General features: G+C 41.8%; 1 protein-coding gene across 7 annotated transcripts in view; it reads right to left on the reverse strand.

Moving 5' to 3' along the window:
- Positions 1 to 17,588, reverse strand: part of gabra1 (gamma-aminobutyric acid type A receptor subunit alpha1) — a 30,936-nt gene extending 13,348 nt beyond the window's left edge. Inside the window, exons 1-8 of one of the 7 annotated variants that reach the window (XM_079356665.1) lie at positions 17,437 to 17,588; positions 14,992 to 15,088; positions 10,700 to 10,812; positions 9,628 to 9,695; positions 7,706 to 7,926; positions 6,098 to 6,180; positions 4,793 to 4,936; positions 3,670 to 3,822 (exon numbers count right to left, since the gene is read on the reverse strand). In XM_079356665.1, coding sequence (XP_079212791.1) covers positions 3,670 to 3,822; positions 4,793 to 4,936; positions 6,098 to 6,180; positions 7,706 to 7,926; positions 9,628 to 9,695; positions 10,700 to 10,812; positions 14,992 to 15,065 — 856 coding nt within the window. In that variant the 5' untranslated portion in view covers positions 15,066 to 15,088; positions 17,437 to 17,588. The other 6 variants (XM_079356661.1, XM_079356662.1, XM_079356660.1 and 3 more) reach the window with 6 other exon arrangements.
- Between the last annotated feature and the right edge of the window lie 1,023 nt (positions 17,589 to 18,611).

An 18,611-nucleotide genomic window follows, 5' to 3' on the forward strand; every position in this document is an offset into this window, starting at 1 on the left:
CATGTGTCCATGTTCACCTGCAGCTATCTCAGCTCACACTGTCTGTGTCCCTGATCTGAAGGATGCCTGAGGTGCAACCTTTTCACCGCACATGCATCCTTTTTCATACCATTTGTTATATGGTGTGAAAAGTCATCCGCAAGTTTTTCCTGCATCCATACACACACCTGGCCTGTTTTGCACTAGAGTATGAACTGGTTTAACTGGTGAACCTTGGTGAACTGAAAAGTCACCACACAGTAGAAGACAGTAAAAAAAAAAATCCCTTAAAATACTTAAAAGCTGACCAGAATTTGATTTCAATCTGCCTTTGACGATTTAACCTCTATGCACATAAGCTCCTTAATAGGCATGATACATACATACATACACAAACTATACTCCAGAATTCTTCTGGCTACATTCATAATTGCTTCAACCCTTCATTTATTCTTTGTTTCCCATGCACAAGAGGAAACAATCCATTGATATATTTGTTTTAATAGAAAGGCAACAAAACATGAAGTATTAATGTTCCCTCATCCTATGTTAACCTCAATATGAAACATTGAATATGTTTAAAATACTTCATTTAGCATTCTGACGGTTATCAAAAAGGTGACGTGTTGTTTTCTCTAAAAGGGGATCTGAATTACAGCAAATCAACTGTTATTTGTGTTGAACAGTGTTCTGAAACTGCTCCTGTCGAGCCCTCGGCTGCCTGTTTCAAAAACCCTGACATCTGTCTGCATCACATCACACCACACTGACTGAACGTTTATGGCACAATTACAAGCCCGGCTTTCAAAATAATCACTGTATACTGACTGCAACGTAATGTTGAAACAAGACAAATGGAACCAGAGGTGTTGAGACACATTTCCCCCCCTTTACACGGCTAACGTTACACACAGTGACAGCATTAACCTCTGCCTGACAGGAACATGCAGCACATTATTCATGGATATAGGCTGAATATCACCAGGAAGCTTTTGATTTAGTTTGAGTTTATCGTATAATTCACTCCAGTAAAGACGCACTAAGCACCGTAAGAGCTCTTTGTGAGGACGGTTCATTGTACTCTTTCATCCTGACAACACTTGTCACATGTTCAGTGGTTTTATATACAGCATAAATCCTTGACTTCGATAATAACCAAAGGATCAAGAAGGCACTGAATGATCTTGATCGTCTGCTATGTCTTTTTAATGATTCATTTACAGCGATATTGACTTTGTAACCTCTTTAAGGAACAGGCTCGTTCCTCTGCTGTCTCTGATGATGCATTTTAATCATAAGGATGACCTACCTCGTATTATTTTGATGCTCTGCTGCTCTGTGTCTCCATAAAAAAATAAAGCATGTACATGTGTTTATTCAACTGTGCGCGTGTGCGTGCGTGCACATGTGTGCATGCATGTAATCTCATGAAGCAGAACCCGCGATGATAGCATGAGGGATACGCACATGCCCTAGATAGTTTGTATGAATCTAATCTAGGCCATCCTCATTTCCCCTGGACACGTGACAAGCACCGCAGGTAGCCAGCTAGCTGTGGCACACACATACACTCATATGCACATATGCATATGAAGGCACCAAAAAAATTGTAGAAAAAAATCTGCTGCAGAAATGTAAAGTCTGGTGCATGTATAATGTTTTTTTTTTTTTTTTCAGTGAAAGCTTTTAAAGTGGTGGGCCAGTGGCATCTATGAGAGAGAGAGAGAGAGAGAGAGAGAGAGAGAGAGAGAGAGAGAGAGAGAGAGAGAGAGAGAGAGAGAGAGAGAGAGAGAGAGAGAGAGAGAGAGAAAAGAATAGGAAAGAGTAGAGACTGAGGTAACTCAAGGACATTCTGCCTGCTGCTGTGCTTTGCTGCTACCGAGCATGCTGCAGACTAGCAAGAGCTTTCCTTTTGGGCGCTATTATGTAAGACATTAGTGTGACAGACAGACAGATACTCACTAGATACACACAAAAACACACACACACACATACAAATACCCGCGTACCCATGCAGAGACCCATGCACACAGCACACATGGGCCAATCTGTGCACACACAAGCGCACACTAATTCACACATACAAACAGGCAGGCACAAACACACGCACTTGTAGAAACACATTCAGAGCACGTAAATCTGAATTCACACTGAGCCCTGTGCCTGAAATTCTGCTGCAGCCAGCCACTACTGATTAAAGCTCCTGTCCACCTCATTGGTGCAGAGACAGGACAGCGAAGAAGGGAGGAGAACAAACTGTTCAACGCCACAATTTAGCAGCAGATATTTTTCAAAGGAGTAGTTTGACATTTGGAAAACAGGTGGGTTCGATATCTTTGTTGAGAATTTGATGCAGGACTTTGATATCATTCTGTCAAGGTTGCCAGGCAACCAGCAGAGCATCAGCAAGTCACTCCACTGTTCCCCAAAGTATAGGCTGCAGAGTTGTGTCCTTTTTTTTTCCTAAGTACAGATTTCATCAGCCTCTATAAACCAATATGCACATACATAAAGCGAAGGGCAACGTTTTTGGTCACAAAACCATTTTGACTTCAAATTAAACACTTGTAGTCCTGGTTCTACAGGCCACTTTGTGTAGATACGAAGAGATTAGGTGAAGAAAACAAATCCAACTCATTCTCGCGTCTGATATTGCGAGTTGGATTGTTCACAATAACCAGCGCAATCAAAAGGACATCGTCTTAAGAAGATGGATTCCGAGACTGATATTAAACAACGTGAACAATGTGACTTCAGGAGAGGTTGTTGAACAATATTCTGAACCTGACTGTCTCTGCTCGCTCCAGGCTTAATGCTAAGCTACGCTAATTGTATTCTCTCCTTAAGGGAGACACTCATTTCCCAAAGTGTTAAATTGTTTTTTTGAATGAGTGACTTTCGTCTCCATCAACGAATCTCTTCCAGCCTTTGCTTTTGTTTGACTGGTACAAAGCCGTCAGTCATCCATCTCAAAATAAACTTAATAGAACTCTCTTCGTCTGTTGAAGCAGCGTCTCGCACACTAAGGTCTTGTCGTCAGTTAAGCTGTGTTATTGACACTGTCAGAAATACTGACAGAAAAAAAAAACCATTATCACATCTTGGTGCAAAGAAAAGACGCTGCCCTCCAGGGCGATTGACAGCATCCATTCATTGACAGAATCCAAATTCTCAGATTTTTTTTTTAATGAATAGAGAAAAGCAGGTGGCGATAGAGTAATTTACTGTCATGGCAAACAAGAAAACAGCTTTTAGACTGTTTCCAACTGAAAAGAGATGCATTCCTACTCAGTAAAATAAAGCCTCATTTTTTTCAAGATTGGACAAAATCAAGGCTTTGAGAATGAAAGCACTGCATTTTTCAAATACTGTTACTCTTTGACAATATATAACTCAAGCTGAGAACTTGGTTGTTTGGGAAAAAAAGTACAAGGTGTAATGTTGTAACACACAGCAGCATAACATTTAAAAGCTGTTTTTAGTATCGGTTCCATCAAGTGGAACTTTCAGCCCAGTTAGTTTTAGAGTCGTGCTCAACAGCACTATAGTTCCGGGTGAAAGCCTGGTCTCCTGTCATCATATCTGCCAAAGACATTTTTTTTTTCCAAGAACAGATTTGGAACCTTCTGTTTTCTGTGCTCATTTCTCGAACCACAGATGTTTAGAAAGGAGGGAGAGGAGCTCACTCACCAAACACAGTCCTGGCAGGGACGGACTCTCTGTTGAGCCAGAAAGACACTTGGGAGAGGATGACTGTCATGATGCAGGGGAGATACGTCTGGATCACAAAGTAACCAATTTTCCGCTTCAGGTGGAAGTGGGTTGTCATCACAACATACTCTCCTGCGAGCAAAAAAAAAAATAGAGAGAATTTAGGAACAAAAGTGCAGACGAACTTTATACTTTATAAACAGGAAGATCTATTGTACTGTTCCCTATAGTATAGAGTTTTTATCTCCAAATGGTTTGTTGTATTTCTGGCCTTCACTTTTATTGCATTTGAGATTTATTGGCAGAGTTATTGGTGTAATTTGTCAGCAAACGCTGTATCCAGGCATACTCCATTTCATCAGTGCATTCAGAGAAAATACGCAAGAACAGGAAAAGCACTTGCATTTAATCTGGCAATAACAATATGTTGATTTTCAAGTATTTCCAGAGACATCAACAAATATAACAAATAATAAAACCTATTTATGTTCCAACATTGTTTATTCGATAAAGGCTGGTAGATACAGTCACTTGGGGCTTGTTGCAAGTAAAGCTAAGCGTTGCTCGGGGGATAGAGCTGTCTAAAGCATTACTCTTTGCCTGCAGCCAACGTCACAGCAAACAGGTCACCCATTTAACGCTGTCACTAATTTGTGCCAGTATCAATGGAGGACGAGGAAGAGGAGGTGGGAAAGGGGCGTAAAGGTCGGTAGGGAAATTATGAAATCTGGGACATGGGCTGTCATACGTAGAGCAAAAAAAAAAAAAAAAGTGCTGTTTCAGATGTGCGTTTTCCCGGTTAGAAATATTAAAGAAGACTGTGAATGTGTTTAGATTTAATCTTTTGTCATTTCCTCTGACTTAGCTCTGCTTATGAACAAATAAAAGCCACATTTATTTAATAGAAATGTATAACTTCCTTTCAAGCAGAAGTTATTTCACAGCAAAGCCTAATCTGGGACTGCCAAAGAATGTAAGTGTAATTTAAATGGGATCTAACTACAAGCTTTATGAGACGAATTCTAAAAGCAGAATTTACCTTGAAAATATTATTTTATGAAACAAACTCTTTCATTTAGAGTAGGATCCTGTTGAAGCTTACCTGTGCTGGATTGCACCACACCAGAGTCCACACTCTGTCCCATTAGATCGTACTGGTTTAATCTGGACCCGTCCTCTGCCACCACCACAGAATTGGCAGGCCCTTTATCCCATATATACACCACCTCTGCTCGAGTGTAGGCATCTGCCGAGGACAAACAGAGTGAAAAGTTCTAAATTATTCTGTTGCTGGTTGTCTGCTTGTCACGTGATCCTTTCCAGGCTGTATTTTTGGAGCTGCTCGGGATGCCCGCAAGAAGGAAAAAAATGAAAAAAACAAATCTGAAACGAGGTCCTCCACTTAAATCCTTACCTCGTCTCATTCTGTCCCCTTGCATCGTGTCTTGCTGCTCTCATCCCAAACCTGCCTGTCTTGTCTCATTTGCTATCTAAGCATATTATCCTTTTCTTTCACCTTGTTCAAGTGTTTCATCTCATCTCTTTTTCATCATCTAAACATCATCCTGCTTCATATTTTGTTCCTCTTTTCTCCAACATGTGAACACGTGATGCACTGCGATGTCGTGTCACTTCACGTTATCCCCTGGACTTATAAGAAAGCAAACAAACAACATCCCAACAGGACAACATGACCTTAAAAGAGCCAAGTCAGTCTTCCCTTCCCTCCGGCCACCCGACCTGTCAAAGCTGCAGCGTGGCTCGGCCACTGCAGAGGAAAAGGATGGCTCCTCAGCAGACTGCAGCATAAGGAAGAGAGCTCATCACTGAAATATTTAGGGAGTGAGTTCAATTTGAAGGGGGGGTTGAGGCTAGGTCCTCTCACTCACACTGTGCGCCTGTCTTCAGAATGGCAGGGAGGCATTTCGATGTTCTCTTTCTGCTTCACTTTTGCTGTATTCTTGCTTGCTTTTTCTTCCCCTCCCCCTACAATGCTACTGTCTTTTTTTCTCTTCATCATTCTTATCTCTTGTTACGTCTTATCCACGATAATCGGGGTAGGAAGAGGTAGCTGTCAGTGGTGAGCAGCTGGTGTGATGTTCTATAAGTACTACAGACACTGCTTCTGTGGATAAACACAGGTCTTCACAAGGGGTCTTCCAGGGTCTTGCAGGGATGAAAAGGGTGGAGCAGAGGGGCCTTGGCGGGAACAGATCCTCTGGGAGGACAGCTGTTACCGCACTGTCATCCCCTATCAGAGGCGTGTGCAGGGGTTGTGCTTCCAGTTGGATAAGGCTCTGACAGTTTGTCACAGAGATACATGTGTTTATATGTATGTTTGGTGCATTCATGTGTGTTTTTCTCGAGCACGTATGTAAGGTTGTGTGTGAGGCGAGAGGCCACTTACAGCTGCCGAACTTCAGTGGACAAGCATGGGCGTCCATAGGGAAGTCTTCCAGGTGCATGGGACATTCTGCTCGTACCGTAAGTCTAGAAAAAGAAAAAGTTGCAACAAAAAAATAAGGAAAAATGAAGCATATGCAGCGCAAGGATGAAACCTAACAGGCTGACAGTACCGGTGGAGAATTGAGGAAGAGGATTTAAAAATATCGGAGCGCAGTAAAGCACCAGGAACATGTGCAGTCACATTTTTTTTGTAATCTCTTTCGCACCCGACACAGTCAAACTGCTGCTATACTTTTTACCCCAAAACCAACACAAAACGCTCCAGTTGCCTGAGCTGTGGGTTTCCATTTCCTGACAGCTTGGTGAAAAACAGCATGTCAGGCCACCCGTGACACACTAATCTCCCATCCATCCTTCATCTCGCTCATCTGTGACAGCAATACAGGGCTCCGCCTCTAAACCCCCTCCCCCTGCTTGTAAACATGCTAAAACAAATGTTTTACGATCCTTGACTCAGACAGCTCACATTAGAGTCCCGTGTGCATCACGGTTCCTGCTGTCTCTCTTAAGGCCTTTATTTACCCGCCCTCTGCTGAAGGCTACCGTAGGGCCACGAGTGGGTTTAAGCCCGGCTCAGTTGGTCGTATACCTTATCTTCCGACCGTAACTGTCAGAGAGCATCCCCATTGTGATCAATCACATCAGGATAAAATCTATAACTTTTTACTGGAATGGAAAACTGACAAATCATACTAAACATATAGTTGATACACATCATAAATGGCTAACGGTGGTTGCAAAATAACCATAAAAATGTAATAATATATAAAAACTGAAATTTAGTAGTGTAGTGAAAGTCCTTGCCATGAATGTCACCATAATGTGGATTATTATGTGTCACAGTTAAGCACTGGTAAAGCAATGTATCCAAGAAACACTGTTTACAAGTATTAAACTCGAAGGCTATCATCCAAAACAAGCGATAGTTCTAACTTACAGTTATTGCTTGTGTAGTTTGAGCCTCTAGAACTATTGAAACCACAACCAGTAAACACAACAAAGCAATGCAATGTATTCTCAACGGGTTCAGCCACTAAGAAAAATTCCAAAAACCAAGCTCCATCATTTCTACGTCAGTCACACAGACAGGTGTTCTTTTCACCAACAGAAATGATCAGTCAATGCAACAAAACAGCATTCTGCTGCTGCAAAAATGTATTAATGCTCTAAATGTGCTGTAATTTTCATCTAAGAGTGCCCACCAGCTAATGCTTTATTTCTGTTTGCGTTATGTGTCAGTCCGCAGCTGTTTAAGACAATTATGGGGAACCTGTTAGAGTTTCTAAGTTGAAGTAGAAAATCATTGACCAGCACCGGTATAGTTTTATTTCACAATGCTTTTGTAGACTGTTCATAAGATGACATCGATCACCCTCTGTTTAATTGAGAATTTGTAAATTCGGTCTGCCCTTAACCCTCCGTTCTCCTGAGAAATCAAATGTGCTCTGGCACTGATATTTAAATGGCACAACATCGCTTTTTTACCTCCAAGCTACTGAACACTGAAGTCTTTGGTTCATTCATGTCGTGGTAAAGCATGTTGGCCTACCTCATGGTGTACAGCAGGGTGCCTTCCTCTGTAATTCGCAGCAGCTTGTTTGGCATGGTCATGTTGTGGGCTACTGACTTCTTGCCGTTGTGGAAGAAGGTGTCGGGGGTCCAGATCTTGCTGGCCATCAAGTTGTTGAGACGCAGCACAGCCATCGGGCCTTTGAACTTTAACCTTTCATCCTTCCAGCTTTGTCTGAAGAAAACATCAATGGTGTACTCCTGCAGGTGGAAAAAGAAGAAGTCAAACTCTGTGGTTGTTTCTCTCCTTTATAAAGTTTTTTTGGAGATACTGAGTAAACATGATATTCTTTTCACCATCGGACTTCTACCTCTCTCTCTAGATCATGTCACTGTGACTTTCTCACGGTTGTGTTGGCTTAGTTTCCCTGCTGGTAAATGTCTCTTCATGTTAAAGGCTTTAGCTTACATAGCAGGTGGTTTTCTGGCTAGAATCTTTAAAAAGTATGCTTCCATTGTGTAATAACTGCTCTCTTGAAATGATTTTGCTTTTCATTGTATATGTGGTCATCTCAGTTTAATAAGCTTCATTCACATTAGGGATAATACTTCAGCCTTGGGCATTTGGTCTTTCATTGTTAGGTAAGAGCCATCAAAGGTTATTGTTAGCATTCATCTGCAGGGGAGTTTTGTTTCTCTTTAATCAAAATTACTCAAAAAAAGAGAATTTAATGGTTCCCCACGACTGGCTGACGGAGTAAAAGGGGGCTGTAAAATCCCCCCCCCCCTTTATTTCCACACTCAGATAATTAGTATGAACTGAAACAAAGCTTCAAGGTAAAAAAAAAGAGGAGGGAAAACAGGGCAGACTGGAGATGGAGGACATGTTCTTCAGCTTCTTCCTTCTGGCCTCAACACAGCAGCAAAATAGTCCTGGGCTGCATGTCAGCCAGTGCAATTAAATGAGATTATGTCAAATAGAGTACACACACACACACACACACACACACACACTAAGACACATCACGTGCATAAAACAGAAGTGTTTCTTTCCTTTTCTTTAAGTGGGGAAAGGAGAGGCAGTGAGACATTTGGAGGAGATTAATTGGTTTCCGGTGCACAGGGTAAAGATCAGATGTTCATGTTTGAACAGCCCAAAGCCTTTTTTTGAAGGGTAGCATATGGAACAGGGATGAAAAAAAATCTTAAAGGTGATGATTCGCATTTAGATGGTTGCATTTCAAATTTTTTTTTTTTCATTGCCTGACACATCAAATGTTCTCATCGCACTGACATACATGACAAGAACCCCTTTACAGAATCTTCTTCACCTTCCAAATATAAGCAAAAAACACATCAAACGACTGATTTTTGCTGTTTGATAAGATTGCACTTGTGAAGTATCAACCCCTTTTAACTATAAAGTATATCACCAGGTTTTATTTAATGGATTTGGTTTGTCTTTTCATATGTTAACTGTCAATATTGAACATAAATTTCCACATTTTTCCATGCTCCACATTTCAAAGTCAAGACGGATTAGCATTAGAGGACAGCACTGAAATATACATGGGTCTTCTTGAAGCTAAACAAACAGAACATTTAAAGCGATAATTATTAGTAATCTTAATCCAATATAGAGAAATTGTGATTCACAGCATTTTCCCACAGGCATATGAGAGTCACATGCGGCCATGTTTACGAGTCAGTGGCGGCATTTATGCGAGGCAAGATTACAAACTGTGCAGCGGAGAGGAAAAAAAAAAAAAAAAAAGGTTTCACACATGTGACAGGTTTATTAACACATCAGGAGTTAATGGAATGAAGCATCAAATTAATAATTATCTCACAGCGTAGAGACAGTTGTGGCCACTGAGGGGGGGAGACACATGGGTGGATGGCGGAGGGTGAAGGGATACAGGGTGAAATCGGTGACATTTAAAGAGGCAAAAAGAGTCTTACCATGTCATGGTCCGAAACTGGTCCAATACTAGTCACGAAAATGTTCGTCTTGACTTCGGTTACACTCTCTGTTGAAGCAGGAAATTGCCAGAGTGAGTGACTATCAATGGCATTCACTAGCCCCTAACTAACTGTTAATACAAGCCCACCTGGCTATAGCTTCAGATTCATATATCAAAACACACACAAACATATTGGAGGAAAATAAACCATGAAAATGTCAATTTTGGACGTTGATAGCCATTTATGCGGTTATAGGCTTCGGGGTCAGCTCCATTCCACTTACACTGGTCCGATCTCCTCATAAATATGTGCATTGGTGTAATACTGAAAATATGCCAATACTAACAGCAAAAGTAGGTCTGTGACGATTCAATCAAAGGCAGTAGCAGGGTGTGTGGGGGAGAGACATTTTTCCTGTGATTCTGAAGCCCCAATATGACAGCATGATTTATGAATGATACCCATCATAATCCATAATTTCTTCCTCTCTGCAGTTGAACTCCTACAGTAGCAGGCCCTGGTTTTTATTCGCCTGTCTGTTTGACAGCATCACGCTGTGCAATCCTCAGTGTCCTTCACACACCGATTCTCACATTATCTCTTGCTGTTCTCTCCTCTTTTTTTTAAACTCTCTTCTCGTCTTTCCTTCCCTTTTCTCTGTTTTCAACATTTTCTGTTTCTAGATTTGTCTCTCCATCTCTCTGCCATTTTGTTTCTTCTCTCTCTAACAATGGGCAGTAGGCGATAGAGTGAAGACGAGCCCACGCAATGAAATCACGTTCAGTGTGTTCTATTACAATTGCTGGCTTTGTGACTATTCACTGTTTTACAAAAGCAGCAGGTAACAAATGAGTGTCCTATTCTTTTTTTTTTAATATTATCACACACATGCGCACACACACAATCTGATCTGAAAGATTTCTGTCTCCATGATATTTAGTCTGATGGATATAACTATGAAGTCAAGGGATTTTTGGGATGATTTTCCCTTATTTGCTAAAAGCGAAAACAATGATTCAACCAGTCACCACGAGGTTCAAAGTACATGCAATGACTTGGGTTTACTGACCTCCGAGTCCTGGCCTGAGGCGATTGTCATAGCCATCCAGAAGGCTGTCTAAGATCTTGGTGAACACTGTGGTGTTATCTTTCTGTTCATCTGTCACGCCATTCTGCCCAGAGCTGGCAAAGAAGCAAAGAAGAAGAAGAAGAAGATTTAAAGCCGTCACAGTGAGAGCCCAAAACCATGGTCCGAACTGCCAAAAGAGTATAAAGAAACTCTGCATATGAATCATATATCAAAGACAGGAACAGGGGATCAGTGCTCTGTAGTTAGCAACGTGGCTCTGCTTAAGAACACTGGAAGCCTCATGAATCACACTGTGTACAAATGGACAAGAAAACTCTGTTAAAACTTCAATAACAGTGACGCATGTTGCCATTTTTGCCATTTTTCAGTGTTACCACAGAGTACCTTTTTATATAAAATTAAGCAAGAGGTGTAGAAGGGTGGAAAATATCCTGGGAGGCTAAAATTATCCCGCGTTAACAAAGCGTTAGGTCTTTTACCTACTCTTTTGTAAAGTGTCTTGGGATAACATTTGTCATGAATTAGTGCGATACAAATACTGATTGGTTGATTGACTGATTTGGAAAATCGGTGTATTTCGCAGGACACAGATGTTGGCGTTAGCTTAAGATTCAGTGTGTAAGACCACGAACGCAGAAAAGCTCTCCATGCACAAACACCAACACGCACCAATCTCAGAGATTGAAAGAATAGAAGAATCACACTGCATTATTTATACCATAATCTGGTCTTTTATAGACCACACAGGCTTTGCTGAATGTGCTCTTTGAACATGAAACAAAATGCTTAGAGCAACCCCGAAAACAGTCACGATCAGTGATTGTGAGAGCCCAGTTTGCAGCATCTCTGAGCATAAATATTTCAGCACACTCGTGATCAGGCGTACAGCCCCTAATTGTGTATCATTTATGTAGGAACGCCACAGGAATGTTTAGAGAGGGGTGTATGTGCATGTGTGTTTGCATACCTGACGCATTAATGCATGCATATACAATATGCTCAGGCTGTGTGCACATACGTTCATGCTTTTATACCTTTTCCTTTCAATGTTTGCTTGTGTGTATATACTGATTATCCCCACCCTATTTTCCTGCCAGTACTGTAAGGTTTGATTGCATGCTAAATAAACAGCGAGTGTTTGGAAACAAGCTCTGCTATAGTGCCATACAGCTTCAAGGAGAGGGAGAGGTCATCAAGATTAGTTTGCGGGGGACCTGCGACGGGAGGAAGGGAAAAGTAGGAGGGAGAGTGACATCTGTGGGGAAAGCTGTAAAGAAACACGAGGAAGAAAAAAAAAAAGAGAGTTGATGGCGTCGATGGTGGAGGGGGAGATAAAAGGCAGAGGTTGGGATAAGGTGAGGATTCTGTTAAGTGAAACTGGGGAGCGGTGTTTTAGAGAGACGCGGCTCACAGTCAAAGCTGCGGGATTGAAGCAGATCCTGGAGCTTTGAGTTTGATGCTGCTGAGCAGTTTTTCTTCTTTTAAAAATAGGGATGTGCCAGCCACGTCACATTTGGATTTATATAAAAGGGTTAATGTGAATCTCTCTGCCCCCAATTCCCCTTAATTCACAAGCAGTCTTCCATGTATCTAGCCAAAAAAATGAAGAATTGTTTGAAAACCATGAGCCAGTTTTTAAAACTGTTCAAACTATGATGAGCCATTTTGTTCAATGTCATTTTCAGAGGTAACACCTTTTAATATTCACATTTAAAACAAAGATGTATGTCTTGTAAAGGTCTGGAAAGCCAGCTATGAAAAAAAGACAATAAGCCAATCAACAGGAACAAAATTGACCTCATCCCTACCTTCTTAATTTTCCTATTTTTTCTGTATTTATTCACACATTTACAATTTGCTACATCACAGTACGACACAGAAACATTTTTCTGGTTCGCCCTAAGGGTTGTTGTCCACTTGTCTTACTCCCAAGAAAACAAGCTAAAGTGTCCCTTTGCTTTTTCAAGTTCACCATGAATTGAAATACTATAAATAAGGAAATACAAGGGAAAGCAATTCATCCTTTCAGAACATGATCTGAGAATGCAGTGCTTCCAAATACACTTTAGAATGAAGAAAATCTATGACCATACCATCTCACCACGAACTTTCCGTTTTGTTTTTCTTTTTGCCTTTTTTCATAATAACCCAAAATTATATTTGTTACCTCAACCCTGTAGACAATCTTCTCTCATGTAAGAATAGAGAGAATAATATGGAACACATTCATCTTCAACATTCTTTTTTTTTTTTTTTTTTTTTTTTTTTTTACAGTGTTAAAGGAAAACAGAGACAGGGGGCTTAAGGTTGTATGTCAAGTAGAAGACGAACAATGGAGAGAAAAAGGTGCTGTGGAAGAATACACATGTTTATCAGCCAGGGGCCACTTCCTCATAAAACATTGTACACCATCCCCATCTACAGGTCATCTGAACAGCAACAGTGCCGTTCACACTTGCTCTGCCAATGTGTGTCTCTCCCTCTCCTTTTCTTGTTCTCTTGTCCCTTGGATATCTAATTATAAGGCAATTTCTCTCATTGGCAGCATACTGTAGAAGAGTGCTAGGTCTTCCTGATTATTGTGTCTTGTTGAGATCCCCCAAGGTGTGTATTTGAGGGTGTGTGTGTGTGTGTGTGTGTGTGTGTGTGTGTGAGAACATTGAGTCCGTGTTTGACTTCAAAAAAAAAAAAAAAAAAATGGGGGAGGGGGTGTACTGGATAATACAGTAAATCTTTGGGTGATAATTGCTTTGCAGTTTTGCAGTGACAGTTTCTTGGTCAGGTAATCAGTACTTTTTACACCTTCTCACACCCAGTAAATCACACCATCCCTTTTGCTATAGTCAGTGCATCTGAAACCTGGGTCAAATCAGCCAGCAGTCATGATGAATCGCAGATGCATTGTAGATTTAAAATAGGACACGTCCCATCTGTCTTCTGCATGTGCTCAGGCTGTACATGCAGCAACATGGACTCTGTGCTGATGTTTGTGGTTGTCACTTAGAGAAGAAATATGGACCATCTCATGACATCAGCCTTCAAGTCAACTGACAGTTCTGCTGAATTATTCAACCATGCAGATGAGTGTCAGTTTCTCCATGATTCTCTATAAGAATCCAATGGTCTCAAGCAGATTGAGTTTTTTTTTTTTGCTTTGTGTTTTAACTTCTATGCTCCTGGTCTCTGTTTGTATGTGCTGCAGTATTCAATGCCAAAGTTACCAACAGAAATCAAACTAGTGCAGCTCGATTGTTTTGAGCTCTGCCAAACATGCCTGCCTGTCCCAGCATTTGAATCATGTGGGAATTAATGCAGTTGCAAGTCACATGCCGATAGATCTTATTGCTGTCATCTCGCATCCAATCACTCTTTCTCTTTCACTCTCTCTCTCTCTCTCTGCGCGTCTGCTTCTGGTTAGGTGACATCCAACACATCCGAGATGACATTGAGAAGTGTGTCTGTACATGAGCCCTACTGTCCCTGCAGTCACTGTCAGAAACACATGTGCACAAATGTGTGCCAAATATCTTTGAGCAGCACACGCACAAAGCATGCAGGTCTGGAATCTGAGTCTAGAGAAGTCTAGAGAACTCAGAAAAAAAAAATAAAAACTGTGTTGTGGCTATTACGGCTACTTTTCTCCTCTCACTGTGTTGTACTACTTATTACCTTTATGCAATAATACACATTGTGTGTCCTGTGGGGATCCCCTACTTGCACTCACAGTGAATATGCTCTGTAATAATGTGGAATCCAAGTTGAAAAAAACAACAACTAAGAATCAGAAAAAGACACAATATCAACCCAATATTTCGGGCACTGGCTGCACACCATTGCTGACATATTTCAATTTTATTTTTTTTTGCTTGGCGGTGGACCATTTCGCAAACAAAACAACATTTCTGTTGGGAGCCAAATGGTAATTCTTACATTCCCAATGTGGCTTGGTGTTCACTGTGAGTCCCCCAAATTTCACTTTACCAAATGACATCATTACATTAATAATTTTCACAATGAAAACAATGATTCCACATGGAGCGGTTTCAAACTCTGCCTACAGCTGCAGAATACAAAAATACCTGAGAAAAAGTGGGACGTTTAACAAAAGTTAGACTTCGTTAGGTCTAAAGTTGGAGCGCAAGTCTATCACAATATACACTTATGGATTTTGGAACTCTTAAAAACATATGATACGTGCAGATTATATGTTGCATTCATACACCTGCTAGTACACAAGTATATATGCATTTTAAGTTAAAGTTCATTCTTACCTTTTCCCACCCAGCACGGCGGCGAGCAAGCAAGCCCACAGACACAGAAAGGCCGTCCTGCTCCGTCCACACATAGTTGCAATATGAGGACCTTTCACTGCTGGAGGTCAAAGAGAGAGGAAGAGAGACTGAGCATCATTACCAAGTCATATGAGCCAGGGATCTTCTATTAACCCCCAACAATACGTCACCACATCAAGTGTCAACAAGCATGGAGATGTGCCCGAGCAACAACAGCAGAGGTGGGAGCTGTTGGGACTAAGGTCCTGGTCCCACTGGTCCCCCTGGAGATGTTTTATGGGAGGTTTTTACTCCTTAACATCCCTCAAAGATTCACTGACAGGGCATGAATCAAACCAAATGGCCCTGCCACATGCGTTGGGCCATCACATGCCACTTGACACAGGCGCCCCCTCCAAGATTTACATCATCATTTTGAATTATCTGTCACCCTGACAGAGACATATTCTGCACCTTAACTATGTGGGAGACCTGATTGAAATATCCTCTCAGCTTGTAGATGATGAGAAAGGAGATCAAGTGTAAATACATCGTTCATAGCTGACGCTCAATACGCACAAGCCTGAGCATGGCTGCATGTCTGTAGCGCATAATGATGAAGACTGAACAAGGCAACACATCATCGACCACACAACAGCGTGTGAGCGTGTAGCACCTGTACACAGCCTCCTCTAATACCCTGCAATGTGAAACGCGCGCAATACCGCAATATCAACCCCGAATACCCCTAAAAATAAGACCATTCGCTTCACCATCAATCATTAAGCTATGATGTCAGCCAGGTCATAAAGTATGTGAGCAATTAGCCTGCGCTATTGCGCATGCAAAACACAATTCTCGTATGCACGGTTCATTTTTATGATGGCACAATCGGTGTGTCCATGAGTCGACCAGTTTTCTACTTAGAGAAAAGCGCTAAAGCAGTATATCACAAATTCCTAGCATTGGAATACATCCTATAGAAGACAATGCCCCATTACACTTGCTTGTAATGTTTCAAGGTTCACTCTGAGCAAATCGGAGTCGAGGGGACACATAATGCCTTCTCGAAATGAAATAAAAAATAAAAATAAATCCGTTGGTTGAAAAGGATTTGACAAAGCAGGGGGATGATGGAGATTACGAATGGAGGAGAAAATCCCGCACACTTTCTAAGTTATTCAGGAAAATGTCCCCCCCCCCTCTCTCTCTCCCCACGACGATTTATGAACATATAATCAGCTGGCGAGAATTTTTGCATGCAACTGGCATCCCCTTGCAAGGCTGCTCTAAATACATGCATGGCGATCCAGTCCGTGCGTGGCGGAGTAATTAAGCAAATGTGCGTTGATGCTGTTTTATTCGGAACGCTGTCCGTGGCAGCCTGTGAAAAGCGTCAGACGCCTGTGTTTTAGCCATTAAAAAAAATCCCACCTTAAACGGTCCCAATTTCGACGGCAGACTCCCCCCTTCTCCCCAGTAAAACTCGTCTTCGTTTCTAGCGGCGTCCAGCAGCACAAACCGTCGCTCTCTAAATCCGAGTGTTACTCCCCTCTTCCCCTTGTTCTGTCGGACGAAAAAAGCGAGGAGAATTGAGAAAAATCACTTACAGCAGATGAATCGGGTTTATATTCGGTGTCCGCTGGCTATATCCTCAAACTTTTCAGAATAGCTTTTCTAGACGGACTGAATGAGAAAAAAATCCTCTGTGATCTCAGATCTGACGAATTTTAGCTAGAGGCTGGAGAAGCGGCTGCTGACGATATGCGCAGGTCTCTCTCACTGTTCATTGGTGACGCTGTAGTGAGTTCAACTCTCCCAGTCTGTCAGCAACAACATAAAAAAAATGTCCTAAACTAACAAATGTAGCTCAATGCTGCAATGCCTGCTTCAAAATCAAGGTTGAAGTTGATCATTAGTGCCTATAAATAAAGTGCATGGATACTTTATCCAAGCGCATTTCAAAATAGGCTGTACCAACCAAATATAAAGAGCAGCCCGCCCATTTTATATGCAGCACAATTTAACTTCCACTGCTGTCGCCCTAATCTCTCTTACAGTGGCAGCTAAATAAAAATCCTCTTACATTTTCACCTAGGATTCCTAGTTTTTTTTCTGCCCCAATCGCGCTTTCTCTCGCTGTCTCGCTCCCTGCCTCCTACGTGATGATATCCAAGGGGATAAAACATTGACATTTACCAAAAGACAGCATCGCAGCCAAGACAGCCTAGGACAAGGACTCATAAAACGGACAGTGAGTACTTACGATGTAGCATAAAAACAATCAAACACGAATGGATGACACGGCTCGGATACGCGCGCACACACAAGCGAGAGAGAAAAAAAAGACACCTTCCAAAAAATGTTAAGAAAATGGTGTTCCCTCACCAGCTTGCACTGATGACACGACCCTCTCTGTAACAAAATCCCCCTCGAAGCACTCACCGTCTCCTAAAAGCCTGCGTTTCGCATCGAGACAACAGCACTGTGTCTCTGTTTACAGCCAAATATTCTGCTGCTACAGCCGCGCCACTCAAGACTGAGCTGAGAACGGCGAGGAGCGCTGAGCTGCGTGCATCTGCAAGGGGAGGAAAAAAAAATTGGGCTGATGATACCCAGCGTATATTTTTGTAGTCATCTGCGTATTTCAAGTTAAACTACAAATCAGAGGACATTTTCATCACCACCAAGGACTACATACAGCAGGAGGCAATACAGCTAAAACAAGGACTATTTTATGTGCACTTTAAACCATCTCGGTTTAATTTATTGTTTCACAATCCTCACATTCATCCCAGCTGTTGATTTTTGGAATGCTTTGGACAACTCTCACTTCTTTTCGCCCTCAGTTTTGACTGGAAGGTTTATTTTCATCGGAGCAGGCAGAGTGAGCTGGCAGTGTAGTCACGTCAGTCTGGTCTGCAGTGCAACGTTTCCACTGAGTGTGTGCGTGTGCGTGTGTGTTTGTGAACGTGTGTTTTGCCTTCTCACGCGTGGTTAAAGTAGTACATGTGCGTGATTAGTTATGAGGGACGTCATGGGCTTATGTGCCTTTGTAGTCTCTGTAGGTGATAAGTTATCTGTCTATCTATCTATCTATCTATCTATCTATCTATCTATCTATCTATCTATCTATCTATCTATCTATCTATCTATCTGTCTATCTCTCTATCTATCTATTATCATCTATCTATGTGTCGTTATACTGTCAACCCATGATGCATTTGAAACATACACACTGAAATCAAAATTGAGATAAAACATGACTAGTCCAAGAATTTGTCATGGGTTTCTTCCCGTCTTTTCTTCCTCACGCTCTGCTTACATTTCGTCCTTATAACCTGATGCTGCAGGTGCACGCGCATATTTTACTAACTATAAGATAGGGGGGAAAACATCCTTCACTACCCGACCGAACTCCCTCCGTGGAATTAATGCTATTGTAATGCAAGTGGAGTCTCATTTCAAGCTGTTTCCCTTCCCTCAAAGCCAGACGCCACCGCTGCATGTGACTGGATTTGCCTCTGCGCGCGCGTGCACGTGCGAGCATGCATAACCAACACGTGCCCGCGTGCGCGTTGAGTTGCCGCGTACGCCTGAGCCGGGACTGAGTGTGGAGA

This window comes from Symphodus melops, assembly GCF_947650265.1.
Source record: "Symphodus melops genome assembly, chromosome: 11".
In the NCBI taxonomy this organism is placed as follows: domain Eukaryota; kingdom Metazoa; phylum Chordata; class Actinopteri; order Labriformes; family Labridae; genus Symphodus; species Symphodus melops.